The sequence below is a fragment of the Camelus ferus genome, chromosome 2 (assembly GCF_009834535.1).
Source record: "Camelus ferus isolate YT-003-E chromosome 2, BCGSAC_Cfer_1.0, whole genome shotgun sequence".
NCBI classification, from domain to species: Eukaryota; Metazoa; Chordata; class Mammalia; order Artiodactyla; family Camelidae; genus Camelus; species Camelus ferus.
In genome coordinates this window covers 28,419,798-28,438,138 of record NC_045697.1, presented here as the reverse complement: position 1 = coordinate 28,438,138, position 18,341 = coordinate 28,419,798, and the positions used below count along the sequence as shown (strand labels likewise).

The following is an 18,341-nucleotide window of genomic DNA, read 5'->3' as shown; positions in this document are numbered from 1 at the left end:
AGATCAATGTTTACACAAAGATCTTACTGGCAATGGCTGGCAGGTGATGGACACTCCTGTTAGGCACTATAAAAGCTGGTCCCACTAACCCAGAGCCACATGTAGGCTCTGGAATCACTGAGTACAGTAATTAACAAAGACTTACAGGGCAGGCACTCTGCTGAGCCCTTTAGGTGCACCTTCTCATCTATTCCTCATGTAAGGCCTTTGACTGGAGTTTAGGAAACAGTAGTAGGTGATGTATTTTAATCAGTAACACTAAACAGTGTTCATTTTCAGATGGAGGGCAGAAGGCTAGAAAGATTAAGTAACGTGCTCAAAGTCCCAACAGATGAAGTAGGAGCTTTTCTTACCTGAAGTTGAAAGCATCCTAATTTCAGAGGTATTACTACAGGGAGCAATGAGGCCTTAAGCAGGCTGACAGGATAGCATCCCAGGGGAAGAATCAGATGACGGATAAGGTAAAACAGCATAAGCAGCAGCTGAGAAGGACGTGAGTACATGCCCTTCCCCTCCCCGCCTCCCCCGGGACTCCCACCTACTACAAAGGGGTCTGAGGTTCTGCAGGGGTCTAGGGATGGGGAAGAGCAAGGAGGGTTCCAGACAAACTACTGAAAATAAGGCCTAGTTTCCTATGTAAATTCACTTGTTCTCACGTTTGAGACTATTTCAAATCGGGTGTCTGTGTACCCACTATAAGGCAGATGCTGTGAGGTGCTAGGAAATGGAGGGCATAGATGAATGACAGCAATCTTGCAGAGACGCTAAGACACATGAGCAAATATGAAAATAGCCATAAATGCCATGTGGGTACAAAGGTAGTTTACTCCTGCCAAGGAAAACAGGAAGACTTCCTGGAGACAGGTTGGTATTTGAGATGTGTCTTTATAATAGACATGACCTTAGCAGGGAAGGGTGGGTCAAAAGAGCAGTCTGTGTCAGAAGCAATGGGAGCAAAAAGATGTATGCAGGAAAATTCAGACTGGTTCTAGGGAAAAGCAAGTTGCTTTTTTGCTTGGAATTGAAGGGACCATGAAGAGGAATAGCTGGGGAAGACTGGAAGTTTAGACTAAGGAGAGACCGTAGAAAGCCTTGAACTTCAGGCTAAAGTTTGGGCTTCATTTAATTGTCAAAATGGAGATACCAGTGGTTACACAACATGGTGAATATACTTAATCCTACTGAAGTGTATACTTTAAAATGATTAAAATGATAAATGGAATCACTGAAGGTTTTCATTTTAAAATATACTTTCTTAAAAAAAAAAGATATTAACTTAGTTACACTAAAGAGACTGAAACTAGCTTTCCAGAGCTTGCAGCCCCAAACTAGATGTTACCATCTAGTTTATTCATACACTGGCACTGTATTAAAGTTTTAGACCAAAAACACAGGAAGAACTACATCATTAGTGCCAGTCTTGCAAAATAATACTTCTAAAGGACCTTTAAACTTCAGAGGATAGGTTGGATACAGTGCCCTCTTGCTCCCTTCCTCCCTTCCTTTTCCCTGAATATAGGTCAGAGACTACTCATTGTAGACATGCATTTACAATACACCGCTAGTAACATGGGAGATTATTTTAGGTGAATATACATTTTTCTTAATTTTAATAGGTGTTAATTTTAAAGGCATTAGAATAAACATGCTTACTAATTACATTAGTTAGTATTTAAACTTGGCTGCTCAATAGAGACTAAAAAGATAAGTGTCTTAAACAGAACAGAAATGTATTTCTCTCACACATGGAGGTCCAGGGCACTTCCGTAGTCACCAGGGGCTCAGGCTTCTTTACCTGGGCTCTGCCACCATTGACACAAGTCTCTTATCTCACAGTTCAAGATGGCTGCTCCAGTTTGGTGCAGCCATTATGGAAAACAGTATGGAGGTTCCTTAAAAAACTAAAAATGGAATTACCATATGATTCAGCAATCCCAATCCTGGGCATATATCAGAGGAGATGCTAATTAAAAAAGACACATGCACCCCAATGTTCACAGCAGCACTATATATAATAGCCAAGACATGGAAGCAATCTAAACGTCCATCAACAGATGACTGGATAAAGCCATTGTAGTATGTAATATACACACACACACACACAAACACACACACACACACACACACATATATAATACACACACACACAATGGAATACTATTCAACCATAAAAAATAAAATAATGCCACTTGCAGCAACATGGATGGACCAAGAGATTGTCATAATAAGTGAAGCCAGAAAGAGAAAGAAAAATACCATATAATATCAATTATATGTGTAATCTAAAAAACCCAACCAATCAAACAAACAAAAAAACCCAACACAAATGAACTTATTTACAAAACAGAAACAGATTCACAGACGTAGAAAACAAACTATAGTTACCAGGGTGGGAAGGGGAGGGTGGAGGGATAAACTGGAATATTGGTGTGAAGGCCAGAGGAGGAGGCACACCCAGCAGGACAGCAGAAGCTCCACCCAAAAGGAGGTGGGAGAGGGGCACACGCTAGGGCCTTAACCCTAAGTCTTTAACTTGAACAGTCAACCTTCTCATCTCACCACCTCAGAGGCACAATGACTTATATCCTGGCATTTACACCCATGTGACTACCTTTCCCAGCCCTCAGGGTCAAGGGGAAAAAAGGTAGGTGGGAGTAGGGGAGGGTTCTTTGCTGAAGAAACTGATTCAGCTGTTTAGGGAGAACTACAGCAATAAGTACAGTTCTGCACCAAAACAAAGCCTTATGCATTCTAAGTCCAACACTAGCTATCTTCAAGTTTGCCCTAAAGCAAAGCCAGCAAGTCAGAGCACTGTCTGGACTGTTGGTCATCTGTGTTGAATTAACCATATGCACTATTTTCATTCTCTCTGAACTTTCCTAAAATGGCACTAAAGGAATAAGAAAGCTATAAACTGACAAGGACAAAAAATGGGAAAGGAGGCACCGGTAGAAGAGAAATGTCCACCAATTTTCAGAAGGTGGAGAGCAATGGAAAGCTAAGTAACTTATTATAAAGAAAAGCAAGCAGAAACTCCAGTGCTCAGACAAGGAACTGCCTTCTGGATGTACGTAATTGGCCCCTTAGAAGATCCCAAGAATTGGAGGCACCACATACCACAAGAGGTGGGGTTTAGGTGTGGGCCTAAAAACAGGGGACTTTGATAGAAGATTGTACAAGGAAGAGTCAAACGCACCCAAGTCTCTACCCTACCCCACACCAAGAAACTATCTTTCCCACTCCTTACTCTCATGGGACATTAGAGGTTTACTTTCAGGAGGAATAGAATCAGAAAGCTTCGGACTTGGGGAGGGTGTTGTTCCCTGGAAAGAAGGGAACTAAATAAAAGCCTGCATACTGAACAGAGACCCACACACCCCTACCCTCTTGCTTTTACTCATTTGGCTCTGAGAAAGCCAGAAGCCAAGTTTATAACACTCAAGGCAGAAGACTTGAGGATTATAATTATTATTTTGAAAACTCGAATGACTTTAGGGAAATAATTCTGACATTTGGGAATCACTCATTGAGAAACCCAGCTCACCCCCTAAACACTCTACAGTGAAACTCTATCAGTTACATAGCCCTTCCACCCCAGCTTCCAAACAGCTTTGGAGTGGCTCATCACTTAGTGTGAAAGTGCACAGCCACGGAGTTGAAGGAAAGCCTTCAACACAAAAGGCAGAGACTAAAACAAACAAAGGAAACAGAGACAATGCTCAATGCAGAAAACCACAACTTCAAAACACTAATTATCCTTAGAGAGAAACGGAAGAACCTGTAGCCATGAAACAAGAACAGGATGCTATTTAAAAAAAAAAAAAAAAAAAGAATAATCAGAGAAGAGCTCTTGAAAATTAAGATGTAGTGGTCAAAATTTTAGCAAGAGAATGACTGTCGAATGAAATTTTCACAGAAGCCCAGTAAAAAATAATTAAAATGGTATTTTATTAGCACAAACATCTGTTAAAATATGTGTGCGCAGCTTCTGAGTGGCTGGGAGTGCCCAGGGGGTGAAGGGCACGTACTCACATCCCTCTCAGCTGCTGCTCCTGCTATTTTGCTCTACTCACATTCCAAATCTTTCTTTGGGTGTTATTTTTCACTCTTTTGCTCATGTTTCTTAATGTAATAATAGTGATACTATCTCTAAAAGTCAAGATGCTTTCGGCTTCAAGCAAGAGAAACTCCTATTCAAACTGGTTTCATTAATAAAGATATTATTTCACCAAATAGGAACTGGGTGTCAGGGCTGGCTGATTCAGTGGTTGGAGAGGGGACAGGGACCCCTGTACTAGTCAATTTCTTAAAAACCATGCACATTTGTCACTTTCACTTTCTTAAAAATGCCATTTGTGCTACAGAAAGAAAAAGATCAGATGTACTGAAATGGGCACATGCCAAATTTGAACACATTGGAGACCACTGATGCATTAACTTGTGCTGCCCAATCAAGAAATTTTGTATAGGCCTCCTGCCATGTCTGTGCATCAAAATGCACTTCTTAATGCATCATTGTTGAGGAAGGTCAAAGCACTACCTTTGCCTTTTCAAATTCGAGCCTGTCCATTCTTACGCAGTAGTGCAAGGGACAACACCTCTACAGCACATGTTCACCACACTCAAAGGTCCAGCAAGACCCAGGCAACTGGTCACATATTCTAGTCTTGGTATAATGGTCAGTTATGCAATAATGAATGGATGCACAACAAATTCTGGAGATACTATTTTGGATTCCACTTTGAATATTTCCTGCTAAGCCTCTTTCAGGTTTTTGGATTAAATTTAATTGGGGAGTATCCTGAGATTGCTAGATGTTTTAATTTCTTAAAAATTTACCAATATTTACTAATTTACTGATACTTAGCTGCATCAGTCAGAATTTTTCTCAACACTATGTAATCAAAAACAAAAGGATAAGTAGACCACTGAGGTCTGACAAAGATGGCAAATGTCATCCATGACTCTCAATTTCACATTTGTATCAAAATAGCTTCATTGTATCATTCATTATTTTTATGTATAGTTGTTACAAATCTGAATCTTTAACATACATTTGTGCTAATAAAATGCCATTTAAATTATTTTACATTGGGATTCCATGAAAATTCCGCGTGACAAAATGATTTTTTTACTAAAATATTTCAATACCATTTGCCCACACTGTGCAAAATGAGGAAACATCAGATTATGTTACAAAACCAGTCTGAAAAGTAATCCATTTTTCCTGTAAAATAATAAATTTTAAGAAGAGTAGTTGCTAGAGATGTTAAAATTTAAAGTTGATGGGGTTAATTTTACACAGTAAAATTTATTAGGATCTATAAGGAAAGTGAGTCAGAGTATATATGGCTCTCCTGAGTTAAATTAAAAGATAGTTAATTTTCAGTTACACATTTTATTTTAAAAATTAATTATATACTTAAAAATTCAAAACAGAACTGGTTACCCACATTACATATTTTACAACATTCCCACCTAAATACTTCCTTTGTGAGATATAGGACAAAAATAGGATTCAGAGTGAAAAGATGAATTTGAGTTCTAATACTTAGGAAAGAAATTCATCCTTCAGGTCATTACCATCACAGAATACAACCACCTCACCAGAGTGATACGAGGAATAAAATGAGTAGTGCATGAGATGTAGTAAACTACTATAAAATGAGAGTTAATATTTTATTCTTAGGTTTTATTTCCCCATCCTGGACAACATCATGGTCCTGGTTTCACAGAGATTCTCAACAAGTAATCAATATAAAATTATTTTGCAGGTCTAAATTAGTCATATCAATGTGAAGAATCAACCCTGAAACTCTTAAGCTTTTCTAAATTATTCCAATGATGTTATACTACTACGCAAAGGATGTATGCGAATTATAAGCAAACTGATCACAGTCTCAATCTATATTGACTCATCACAGTATGTCACTTCAGAAATGAAATGTGACAATGATGCATAGGTAACAGAGGCTTAAAAGATTTTCTAGAAGTTTTTAATGTGTTTTTAAAATTATACTGTTAACAGCAGACTCTTACAAAGATGTTTATGATTATATCATAACAAGCAATTATTTACTGGGACAAAGAAGATACGTTAAAAGTCAGATGAATTACAATAATTAAACATGCATAGCTTATTGACATTTTTCTTAAAACAAAAAGACCTGGACATGTCTAAGTCTAGCCATTTTACCATCACCTCTGTTACCAACTGGAATCACATTTTAAAAATTTCTGTGATCTTGAACATCTTGTTAAGTGTTACAGGGCTTTTGTTTTTCTTTTAGCCACTAGATTTTTCAGGAAAAATTCACCTATTCAAGAAAAATAAAAATACATTACTATCAATTTAAAGTACAATTCATAATAATTATACTTCAGTGTTCCCCTTTAAAGAAGACTTCTGTATTTACTGGTGTTTCTCTCTTCTCAAATCTCAATGTCAATAATTTTCTAACCTTATACATCCCTTGTATCTTTGACCCTTTCCCCAACCATAATGATTAGTCATTATTCTTAAAAAAATTTTTTATTATACAGTTTCTAATATCATTCTTTCTAGTAACTCAATATTATAAAGGGTGACTCTATTGTATCTATGCAGTGCTTCTGTACATTTATTCCACTTTATGAGCACTATCTGTTCCTCATCACTGACAAAGTACTACTGTTGGCAGAATTCATTTCAGAGAGCAATTCTTCTACATTATTAGCCTGGACTGATGTTTATAACGCAGACCTCACTGCAGCTGAGCAGATTCATCTGATGGAATCTCTTTAGCTTATTCCCCTTTAGGGAAGCAAGAACTCTTCATTTATAATGGACTTGCTTTTTCTCTATCCTGTAAGTTGTGCCTGTGCAATAAGTTAGCTGCTTGGGTGGGGCATTTTCATCACTTTTCAGGTCATTAGGGTTCCATTTAGTCTATCACTGTTACATCATGGTTCAATGTTTATTGGCAGAGCTCAGCACTGACCTTATGAGGAATTTGATGAACTTTTTGTCGTCTTAATATATGAGTAGAGTTGCAATGATTGTATCTGTACACAATCACCAAGAATCCCAAGGCTCATAACCTAGCCAAGTAATGGAGCGAGTAACCCATGCTGCCCTACACTGAGCTCGCCGACGTCTGATAAGAGTAGAACTGTATTATCAGATCTTAATTGATCATCTGAATCTAAGGCTCTACATTCCATAATTTGATCTTGTACTAGTAATTTTAAAAGCAATAAAGAGTTCATAATTCTCTTCCTCATAAATGTTAGAAATTCTCCTTACAAAAACCAAACCAAACCAAACCAAAAAACCCTCAACACGAAATAACAGTAAAAAACCCAACAGAAATTAAAAACTCCTTTCAAATGATATTATTCTACTTCAACCACTATGGAAGCTGATGTTGGTTCTAACCTTTATATACATTTTTAGTTTGCCAGCAGCACTGCTTAAAGAAGAATAAATCACTTATAATTATTGGTTTCCAAAGTCCCCACATCCTGTCAATCAGTGTTGAATCAAATTCTTGGGTTTCATAACTAGAATAAGCTGTTGTTAGTACATTAAAATGTCTTCAATTTCTTTATGGGAACACAATGAATATTACTACTACTTAAACATTAATTTTTACAAATAGAATTTATGTCTAATTAAACATATCTATTATTTAGACCTCAAAATGTAACACAGCCATTTAAAAGATCATTAATAGTAATAACATAGTTTAGACATAACCAAAAAATAACCAGCTGTTTATTTTTCAAACAATTATAATTATTAAGTCCAATCTGCAAGGGAAACACAATAAATGTTTTTTGGATTAAATTCAACTTTCAGATATGTTTTTACAGACCTTTTGGTGGCATTATCATATGACTTTTTATCTTTTGGAAAAGGCTTTTATTTTCATAAGTCATCTCAAGCTACTGATCAAAATAAGAGCTGAAATTACAAAGGTAAAAAATAGCATTGTAGCTAATAAAATTACACCAAACATTTCTATAGAGAAAATGATCTTATGATTTCTTTTCTTTTGCTTCTACGAGGAAAAACACAAATACATTAATGGTGCAAGCAGCAATGCAGTCAAATAGACACTCTTATGGTGCAAAGCTCTTAAGGATGTTCCAGAAAAAGCCTTTTTTCCTACCACAAAAGGCAATCACAGCTATTCTAATTTTAATGCTTAAAATTATGGTCTAAATAAAATCATCCCCTGTAGTCTAACTCACCTGCTTTATATGAAGAACGCACAAGAGGACCACTTGCAGTATAATGAAATCCAAGTTCATTTCCTACCTTTTCCCAGTACTTGAATTTTTCAGGAGTAATGTATTCCTCAACCTAGATTTGAAGATTTGGTTCTGATAAGATTCTAGAATTTTCCTAAATCACCTTGGTTCTATAGAAAATCTACTTGTTGGCCACTCTGCCAGAACATAATTACAGTGAATTAGCAAGGAGGGGAAACATATCAATTCTGTACTATATTAGCTATTCCAAAAGACAGAGAAGGAAAATGAGATTATCCGTAGAGATTACATCTGTATCATTCCTTTATTGACTAACAGGTATAATTAAGAATTAGTCATGCCTGTAAGATTCTGGAGGACAAGACTGTTACTCATCTTGTGATCTTCTGCTTAGCACTGTGTCTGGTACATGGTCACTACTTAAGAAGAGTTTCTTGAATGAATGAATAAATGTCCAATATAGAGATAGGAAGACTGACTTTTCTTTCTTACTTCACCTCTGGCTCTCATATAACTCTAAAACAAATCACAAGGTCACCAAGTGTGAATGAATGCCATTTCCCAACTTAAAAAACCTTTTTTTCTGTATGTTTATTTAAGTCATACAATTTTGGGGGGAATAAGTAAGTGCCAGTGTAGCTGCTTTATGCAGATAATAAAATGCAAACTGGAACTTGGAAAGATACATGGAACGCTATACTAAAAAGTCAGCAGCTCTTAATTTTAGCTATGAAAATAAAGACTTAATTCAAATTACCAATAAACATTTGGTAATTCATGGTAGCTGTACCTTAAGGTGGCGCTTTGTCGGCTGCATATATTGTCCTAAAGTCAGACAGTCCACATCTGCCTCACGAAGCGCTACAGGAGAAGAGCACATGTTGCGTTAGCAGGTGTTTTCACAGAGCTACCTGCATGCGCTGTTGTAAAGAGCAGCTTTTAATTACTATTTGTACTTATTACTCTTGAATCAATAAATAATCGCAGGTTGGCCAAGGACCTTCAGGTAAAATAAGTTTTCATATTTTAAAATTTAAGAAGCTCAAGAATAACAAAGTAAGTGGACTTAATGGACTAAGGATCAGCAAAGTCCAAAGCACATCACGTTACGTGACTGTGCAGTAGCAGGCTCTCCCTCAAAGGCCTGGAACCTGGAACCTTCTAGTCTGTGAATTGTCAGTGCTCGCCAGAGCTCCTGGTACCTGGCTAGTGCTCAAAAGCTGTCTGATGACCGAATAAGAAAAGTGAACAAATCATGTTTTTACTTGATAAAAGGGTAGGGAATTAAATGGGATGCAAAGTTCATATCCTGATCTTCCTGCACATCAGTCCATCAAGTTCTAAGAAAACACACTTCCTTCCCTTTTTATGCTGCGGTTTATAACTACACACTGCGTACTTTGTTCTTATGGTACTTTCACTGAGACTATGGAGGAAGCATAACAGGTCCTTTAAAATGGGGTTTCTACTATTACTCAAATTACGTGGAAAAGTTTTCACTTTTAAATGTCTTTACCTTCCATCGTTGCATATACTTGCTCATCCGTCTCACCTAAACCCAACATTATAGACGTTTTAGAAATTACATCAGGCCGAACCTCCTTGGCGTGTTTCAGTACACGTAGGGACTGGTCGAAACTGGCCCGGGGATCACGAACTTTCCTTGAAAACAGCAGGGCTGTTGTCAGCAAAAATAACCAGAAGCTCAACTAAGTACGTAATTATGCAAACAACCTGTAAGACCAGAAAAGTACATTCTGGACATTATGTTATATCGTATGGTTCATTTGTGCACAAATGACCAACTGTTACTTTAGGAAAGAAAATAAGGCTTCTCTGGGCCCCCACCTCTGTTGGCTTTAAAGACTTAAAGCCTGGAGCAGAGAAAACTAGAATGGAAGTAATTCAGGTTATAAATTCCTCATTGAGAAACCAGAGTTCTGAAGCTGAGAGTAAGTGATTACAAGCAGCAGTCAAGAGAGAAGGGGAAAAAAGTGGAAGAAAATCTCAGTACTGAACAAAGAAAAAGCTGTTGAACCTGAACCCACATTTCAGACAACTGCAACTTTCATGTTCATTTCTTTTCTAAAGACTAAGCTGCCCTCTGCTGGTGTGTATACAACATTGACATCACTTAGGTAAATATGCACGATTCTGGAATTTTCACTGGAAAGGATAATGTTTCTTAAATGAAACCAGAGAACCTGGCATCCACTTATGGTGGTATCATGAGATGTGACAGGGTTGGAACAGGCTGTGTGCTAGACTTCAACAGGGGCCAAACCATCAAGGTTTAAATGGCAACAATGCCCAAAGGGCAGAAAGTCGATGAGGTTAAACCAGCATTCATTTGAATTCTAACACACCTTTATTTTGTGTAATTGATTTGTTGCTATGGTTGTCATTCTTAATCAGAGATTAGTTCACAGGGAAGAGAGGAAACAAATTTATGAATTTAAAAATAACCACAAAACTGATAGGAAAGTAACTACTTTTTTAAAGTATTTCTGCACTGAATTTGTTATGCTCCCTAATGTTTACTTATGATTTGGTGGAAATGCTGGTTATTGTTTATCATACTTCTTTCTATGACACAGAATAATGTGTAGAACCTCATAAAATCACCACCAAATGCTTTATTAAAATAATGAAAATAAATGTATTAATCTCGCCTGAAAATTTTCATTTTTCTGAAATATGAATATAGTCATTGATGTGGAATAACAATCTGTAATTATTCCTAACCTCTAAAATTATTAGGAAGAGTAAGAAAGCATAGTATCTACTTTTTAAAAGAGATTGAAAATACATCTACATGTTTTTCTTCAGCATCGATTATTGCATATATTAGTGCTAAATGCATTTTTTAAAGTTTTTTTTAAGAACTAAAATCAAAGCAATTGCTCTTGCATAATTCTTCCTTTTTGAAAACTGTTCTTTGTAAAAAATTTGCATTTGCAAATTTGCATTGGCATTTGCAATATGATACTTAAAAAAAGAAAGAAAAAAAAGATGCTCACTATATATGTGTACCTAAGTACATACACATATATAACTATGTAAGTATATATACACTTAGATGTTAGTGATTGATATTACTGGGTAGAAATATTATGGGTGATATTTACACCCTTTTTTTTGTTGGCTACATTTTCTGATTTTTCTTTAACAGATACACACTGTTTTTGTTTAAAAAAGAAAGTTCACTTTATAGAAGACAATTACAAAGTTCTCCCCTGAAAAAAGTGAGGAAATACAGCAGATTCTGACCCTTCCCAACACCACTCTGTACATGGAATCACCTCTGTAATTCTGGAACTGTTTCTACATTATGTGCGTATACATCTAACCCTGACAGAGCAACTTTTTCTATTGCTTTAAGATCTCCTCGGAAATCAGGGGTGAGACACTCCACGAGAATTTTTGGATTCCTATGGTGAAAAAGAGAGAAGTATCACACTGAGGAAAAGAACTGATGTAACTGTTGCTTAAAATAGAAATCACCAGTACCCATTCAGTATCAGTTTCAACACAGTAAGCTTTAGAACCTTGCCAAGAACAGCATGAACATACAAATGTTTACATATGAACTGTTAAATGGAATTAAAACAAAGAAACCTAGAACATCAAATAATATATACATTGTGGTTAAAATACATCTGCATGAAAATAATGATCAGAATAAATTTTGGGATCATATACTTTTAAACTTTATTAAGCAGGTATTAAAAAATAAAATTAAAGAAATTAAAATATAAATATTAAAACATTAAATATAAAATAATTTTTTTAGAAAGTAAATTGGGATATTTCTTATGTGGATATGAATGCTGATTGCTTTAACTTTGATTTATTTTAAAATTCAAATAGTGCCCTCCTCCCTTCCTCTAGGCAAGTATTTCACAAGTGCTATGGTCTTTAAAAACTACTTTCTGAGTTGCTGAGTCATGAGCTTTGCTTAAATGAAATACAAGCTAAACATTAATCTTCCTATTTATATTCTGGCTATATATCTATGCATTCAAGCATAAAAATGTGAACTGGGTCATAGAGCTGTTCCCTTTGACAAGCAGTAGAAATGACTAGGACAGCTGACAAATTTTTTCACAAACCCAATTGCCAAGTTTTTTGGGGAGCTGTTTCATGAAAGAACATGAGAGAACAAATGTATAAAGGACCACATACACACCCTATAACTCACTGTTTTCTTAACTGCAAGTTGAAACCCATTAGTAGTTTGTGAAATCAATCTAGGGGGTTGGAAACAAAAATTTTTTAAGATGAACTATTAAAAACATAGAAAATATTGGAGAGTCACTGAAAAACACATTTACTGAGTGTGCTAGGTGCTAGACTAGTAATAAGCTGTAGGAAATGAACATAAATGCCTTTTTTAATGCTTTTTAAATAGACGGGATTAAACATTAATAAAATGTGGGTTATGGGTAAAATTCCCAGGGCCTACCAATGTTGATAACATTTATATCGAGATTACATATTCTAACAACATGAGCTTACCCTATCCTAACTACTTCTAGATGATTATTTATTTAAAATCAGTGCTAGGAAGATTGCAGTTTTACCTTTCTTATAAAATTACTCAGAGTTTAGATTGATACTCAAATATGAAGGAGGGGTTCTGTGCACTAAAGGTCCATGAGTAAGTCTGTGCTTCTGTATCCCTAAAATTTCTGCAAATACGGACCTGTATGTTTCAATATATTTTTTCTGGAGAAGAGGCTACATAATTTCCAGCAGATTATCAGAAAGGCTTATAACCCCCCAAAAGGTTAATAACCACTGCTTTAAGGTAAAGACCTTAAATAAACTGAATTTATGAGTCAGAAAAAGTCCTCAAATTACACAAGCAAATGCAAAAACAAGTACCTTTCCTTTAAGTAAGACACAGTCTTTGCAAAGTGCTCTGCTCCCCCATCAGGCATATCTAGAAACAAAAGAGTCCACTGCTTAAGATGACATCACAACTTAGTAAGAGCCAATTTCTGGAAGAGGCAATGATGACGCACTAACCATCTCGATCCACAGACGTCAGGACAACATAATCCAGACCCCACTCAGCAATTGCCTTTGCAGTATTGTAGGGCTCATTGGCATCTAGTGGAGGTGGAGTTCTTGCAGTTTTAACAGAACAAAATCTACAACCTCTTGTACATGTGTCACCCATCAACTAGAACAGAGATGTTACAAGTTAAATCAAATAAGCAGATGACCCTGAAGAATGTAATGTTGAGAGAATAAAGTTGCAATGAATGAACAATTTGATTCTGTTTGTAAGAAATTTGAAACATTCAAGGCTAAACAACATAGTTAAGAAATACAAACATATATGGTAAAACCAGAAAGAAAAGGAAATGATAAGCTCAGAATTAAAAGCAGCATTAAGGATTTTCCCTTTTTCAAAAGGGGAAGTGACTGGGAAGAGATGCACAGAGGGGTTCAAAGCTAAGACCAATGTTCTACTCTCAAACTGGAGGTGAGTGTCAGTGTCTGTTGTACTGGTAATCTTTATAACTTACACATAAACTAATAAGCTATAAAGATTCTTTTGTATCTATTTAATACTAACAAAAATGATTTTAAAAGGAACAAAATATTCAATTAACACACCAACATGCAGATGCCTGTGAAAATTAAACAGAAGGCACAGCTCCAGATGTTAAAGATGAAAGAGAAAACACATAAAAACTTTATAATCTGTTTCCTATGTGTACTGCTGTTTCTCCAGACACCGCTTCTGCCACCACAGGTCACTACGATGCTCTGCCCCTGGCCAAGTACAGCCACTGCATATGTTCTGGGGCCAATGGAGTTTCAAAGCTCCACAGGAGGGGTTGTGACTGAGGAGAAAGCAATTCTTCCCCTTTATGTTTAACTCTCTCAGAGGGGATTCACTGCCAAGGGTAATTAGGGCCAATGTCTCACAGAATTTTACTGAAACAATGAAGTCTTCCCAGGAACCAGTAATGAGTCAACAGTGGAGAACGGGACTGGGCAAGGGATGAAACCAGTCCCTTCACGGAGTATTCAGAACCACTCCTTTCTTCAAGAATTGATGTTGTATAACTTGGATAAGCTCTATGGCCAGCTCTGTATTATTCCAGAAGGAGCTCTATCTCATAAGAATCCTCAATCCTCAGTTCTTCATGTAAATAGTCTCCTGCTGGTACAACTCAACAGCTTATCAGATATTCCCAGGCAAGCAGGAACTTTCAGTTGCACATAATTTAGATTTAACCCAATACCTCAATCTCCAAACCCCTATGGGTAAGTAAATATGGTAGACTGAATGGCTAATCCCACTTCTTACTCCACCATATTAAGATTACATCTCACCCTTTTCCATGTAACTTGCAGGGCCCGCCTACTGGTTGGGGAACTTATGCTTCTAACCCCATTGATGTCTGGCTTGGCCATGTGGCTTAATTTGGCCAACAGAATGATAGTAGACATGACCAAGCAGAAGCCTCAAAAGTGCTTTAGATGGTTGGCTTGCTCTCTTGTGCTCCTTCCATTTCCCATGTTAAGAATATGCCTTGGAGAGCTGCTGGAACAATGAGAGAAAGCTCTGTAGAGTAGATCTGAACCCAACCTACTTCCTGGAGTCCAATTTAGCCCAGTCAAGATCTGCTGAACACAGGTCAACTGAAAGACCCATGAGAGAGAAAAATAAACACTTGTTATTTGGGGGCAACATGAATAACAATTTAAGCAATCATGAACACTATTTCCAAAAATTAATAGAATGGCGATCTCAAGGCAGCATACGATTAACTATCAGGTAGAGGGAAGAATCACAATAGACGTATGCAAGAAGGGTGCAATCATAACAGGCTGGATTATTCTGTCAGATTTTTTTCCACATTTCTTATAAACTCATATGAAACCAAAAAATCTCATCAGAGATTCATAATGCACATTTGTAGGAGAAAGACATAAAGTATTTCCTTTCAGTTTGTAGACTAAAGCTTTAGAATCTGAGGCTGGCCTTACCATGATAGTGGCTGTGGCGGTGGCATGTTCTCCACCTCCCCAGCACTCTCCAATATTGGGACATCGAGCTTCCTCACACACCTGTGTGTAAAAGGGAACCGAATACAATCAGGTTGAAAAAAATATTCAACAATTGAGCAAATTAGTGATCAGGTATTTACATTCTTTACAGCATATATATGAAGAAATTCACTATTCAAAAATGCCATTAAACTGCAAAACTATATAGGTGTTAGGATTCCATGCTTAAATTAAAAACTATATGATTGTATCTATTTTACATGTGCAAAGAAAAAGGTCTGCAAGGGTATATATTGAACTGTTCAAGTGATTTAACAGTTAAACATTTGAGATTGTGCATATGATGTTTCACATTTAATATACTTTTCCCCACAAATTTGTGGGAAATGTACTTAATTTGTGATATAAAACAAACAAACAAAACCCATTCCATAAGCAGCAGAAAAAGAATTTTTTTTGTACTATTGGTGAGAGGTTAAGAAATACAATTAATTGTTTCTTTCACAGGGAAAATAATTTTAAAATGTATTTCCATTACTGAGAATAACATATTACTAAACATCTTTGTTTAGTTTCCTTGCTGTTAAAGGTACATATTTTACTAATTTTTAAGTTACATATATGGTAACATTATGGCTCTTAGTAGAGGGATATTTAACCCTTTGACAACTTACTGTATGGAGATTTAAGTTTCGCAATGTATTTTTCAGTTTATTGTAATTTTTCCCCATGGGAATCTCTGTCTTTAGCCATGGAGGTAGTCTTAATCTGAGGAAAGCCAAACATAATTATGCATTAACAAATATGTTATCAAATAATTACACAGCTTTGATGTTACCTTCCTCTATTACAATTTCTAGTTAAGAATTTTTTCACCATAATCCTGGATTAACCCTTTAATTTCTGCCATAGGAGTAATAACAGAGAATCAAATTTAGGTTTGCTTAAACCACTGTAGAAAACACCCATAATTGTGTCTAACAGAGACACGCAGGCAGGGAATATCTAACTATTCTCATGTCTATCTTATGCAAAGGCACAAAGAACACCATCCAAATTTAAAAAATGAGGACGTTTTGAACATCTCATTCCCCATTGGGTAATATGAGTAAGGAGAGATCCCACAAGTGTAATTTCTGCTCTGCATTCCAGATTTTGATAGGTATTAAATGGAAAGAATCTGAAACTTAGAGGAAAGACTATGTATCCTCAGGTTCCCCTTGAATTCCACCCACCTGTGATCTAGAAGTTGTTGGGTAAAATATTTCTCAAAACAGTTTACTCCACATGAAATTCTCTCATCATTCTTTTAAATTAAAGCAAGCTATCCATAGGTCATTTGTACAATGACTAGAAGAAGCAGTAAGTTAGATGATAACATCTAGCAACAATAAAAAAATTTATAAAAAAAAAACTTATCAAAGTCTCATAGACTAGCAGCAAGGTGATAATCTTTGCTCTCTAAAGAAATTTGTTGCTGGATGGAAAATGGGAGATGGATGTATAGGATGGCTAAGCCCTAGGAAGGTTAAGAAAAACTGTCAGAAGGCACAGAGAAAAGAAAAGGATTCCAACAATTTCACCTACTTACCTGTTCAGTCTATATCTGTTATTACTTCTTTCTAATGATTTTTAGCTAAATTTAACAAGCTGTTTAAAAATATTTTCAAGGGCTTGGTTAATCTAAAAATAATGCACAATGAAGGCATGGGACATTGTAATTACCTCAAAATTTCAATTACCTTTCTCCTTTCTGGCGTTTTAAGTTTCCTTTATATTCATCCCAGGTGCTCTTGTCTGCAAGATCACCAGACACAAAATCCTGAAGGTCTGGTCCATTCTGTAAAAATTCCTTTTTTTTATCTGGCAAGGAACTTACTGCTCTGACTGGACTGTGTAAATAACTTCCAAATACCTAAAGAAAGAGATCATTATGACATTTATTTAGTGGCGTTTGGAATAATTAAGTCTTAACCTATCTTCATAACTAAAAGTAAGGGTAAAGTCAGAGAATGGATTCGGAAATTATGTAAAAATTATTTACAAGCTCTGTGTAGGAGCTTAGAATCTAAGATTAAAGAGGACCTAAGGGGAACAAACCAAATCTAAAGGAGAATGGGAGCCAACCATTTCCTGCTAGATTTAGAATAAATTTGGAAGCCTTTGGAACTGGCTAACATGTCACACTTTAATATAACCCTTTTAGGTACTAAAAGTCTGTCTTTCAAGTTCAAACTGCAAATACAGGAGAAGATGTAAGAGTTTTGGGAAACCAAACCTAACGTTTTAATTTTCTAGGTTACATGCTGTGTTTGAACAAGGAAGTCATTCAATATATATTTGTTGACTACAGGAAGCCATCGGCTTCTAGATTTGAATACACAATGTACAAGACAGGCAAAATACTGTAACACTCAAGAGTCAGTACTTGTAACGCAAAAGAACCTTCAACAATTAAAAAAAAAAAAGTGCAGTTAGAGTGCTGCACGATTGTCACTGTACTTGCCCAGGTCTCCCCCTCAAGCCTAGAACACACATTTGTGTTTTAATCGCCCGCAGTGTTGTCTAGTACACAGGAAGAGCCCAACATAAAGTAGTAACTTGGAGGGCTCACTGCAGTGCTCCAGTAAATACAGAGTACAAATCACTGATCAAGCAAGAAAGCTCTCAGCGCCGGCCAGAGAGACCTATAGACAAACCAACGCCAGAGATTTTACTTCCTGGGAGTATCGGAAGAATTAAATGAGACACCACATGAAAAAAAGCTTTAGAACGGTACCTGGCTACAAGTAAACACTCAGTGCTGGCATTATTGGGTGATCTAAAGGGAGAAGAACCCTCCCACCCCACGCCCTCATCCTGCTCGCACCGCCGCTCACCCGGGGGCTCACGGTGCGGACGGCGCCCCCGCAGCGTAAAGACATCCTGCTGTCTTTTCTCTAACAGGGCTGAGCAATCACTAATTCCCGGGAAAAGCGAAGGACAAACCGTCGCTCGCTTTATGACAGACAAGCTGACTGACCCAGTGGAACTTGAGCTGCTCCGCGATTGGC

General features: G+C 36.7%; 1 protein-coding gene across 4 annotated transcripts; it reads right to left on the bottom strand.

Annotated features, from left to right (window-relative positions):
* Positions 1-5,665: 5,665 nt before the first annotated feature.
* On the bottom strand, positions 5,666-18,323 carry LIAS (lipoic acid synthetase). Of its 4 annotated transcripts, XM_006188975.3 has the most exons (11): positions 18,168-18,305; positions 17,031-17,203; positions 15,963-16,056; positions 15,268-15,348; positions 13,288-13,444; positions 13,144-13,201; positions 11,559-11,687; positions 9,773-9,918; positions 9,047-9,117; positions 8,236-8,347; positions 5,666-6,317 (listed from the first exon to the last, which is right to left on the bottom strand). In XM_006188975.3, the coding sequence occupies exons 1-11, from the start codon at positions 18,210-18,212 to the stop codon at positions 6,265-6,267; spliced, it is 1,119 nt and encodes a 372-aa protein (XP_006189037.1). In that variant the 5' UTR covers positions 18,213-18,305; the 3' UTR covers positions 5,666-6,264. The 4 variants fall into 4 exon arrangements, with proteins under 4 accessions (XP_006189037.1, XP_032351965.1, XP_006189038.1 ...); XM_006188976.3 differs by lacking the exon at positions 11,559-11,687 and having other exon boundaries at positions 6,265-6,317; positions 18,168-18,323; XM_032496058.1 differs by lacking the exons at positions 5,666-6,317; positions 8,236-8,347 and adding an exon at positions 8,366-8,772 and having other exon boundaries at positions 18,168-18,323.
* Between the last annotated feature and the right edge of the window lie 18 nt (positions 18,324-18,341).

Bases quoted from the DNA above. Each gene is read 5' to 3' on its own strand.
- LIAS (XM_006188975.3), bottom strand. From the start codon at position 18,212: ATGTCTTTACGCTGCGGGGGCGCCGTCCGCACCGTGAGCCCCCGG. The intron at 16,057-17,030 runs GTAATTGAAATT...GGCTTTCCTCAG, and splicing joins AAACGCCAGAAAGGAGAAAG to ATTAAGACTACCTCCATGGC. The intron at 8,348-9,046 runs GTACAGCTACCA...CTTCAAATCTAG, and splicing joins CGACAAAGCGCCACCTTAAG to GTTGAGGAATACATTACTCC.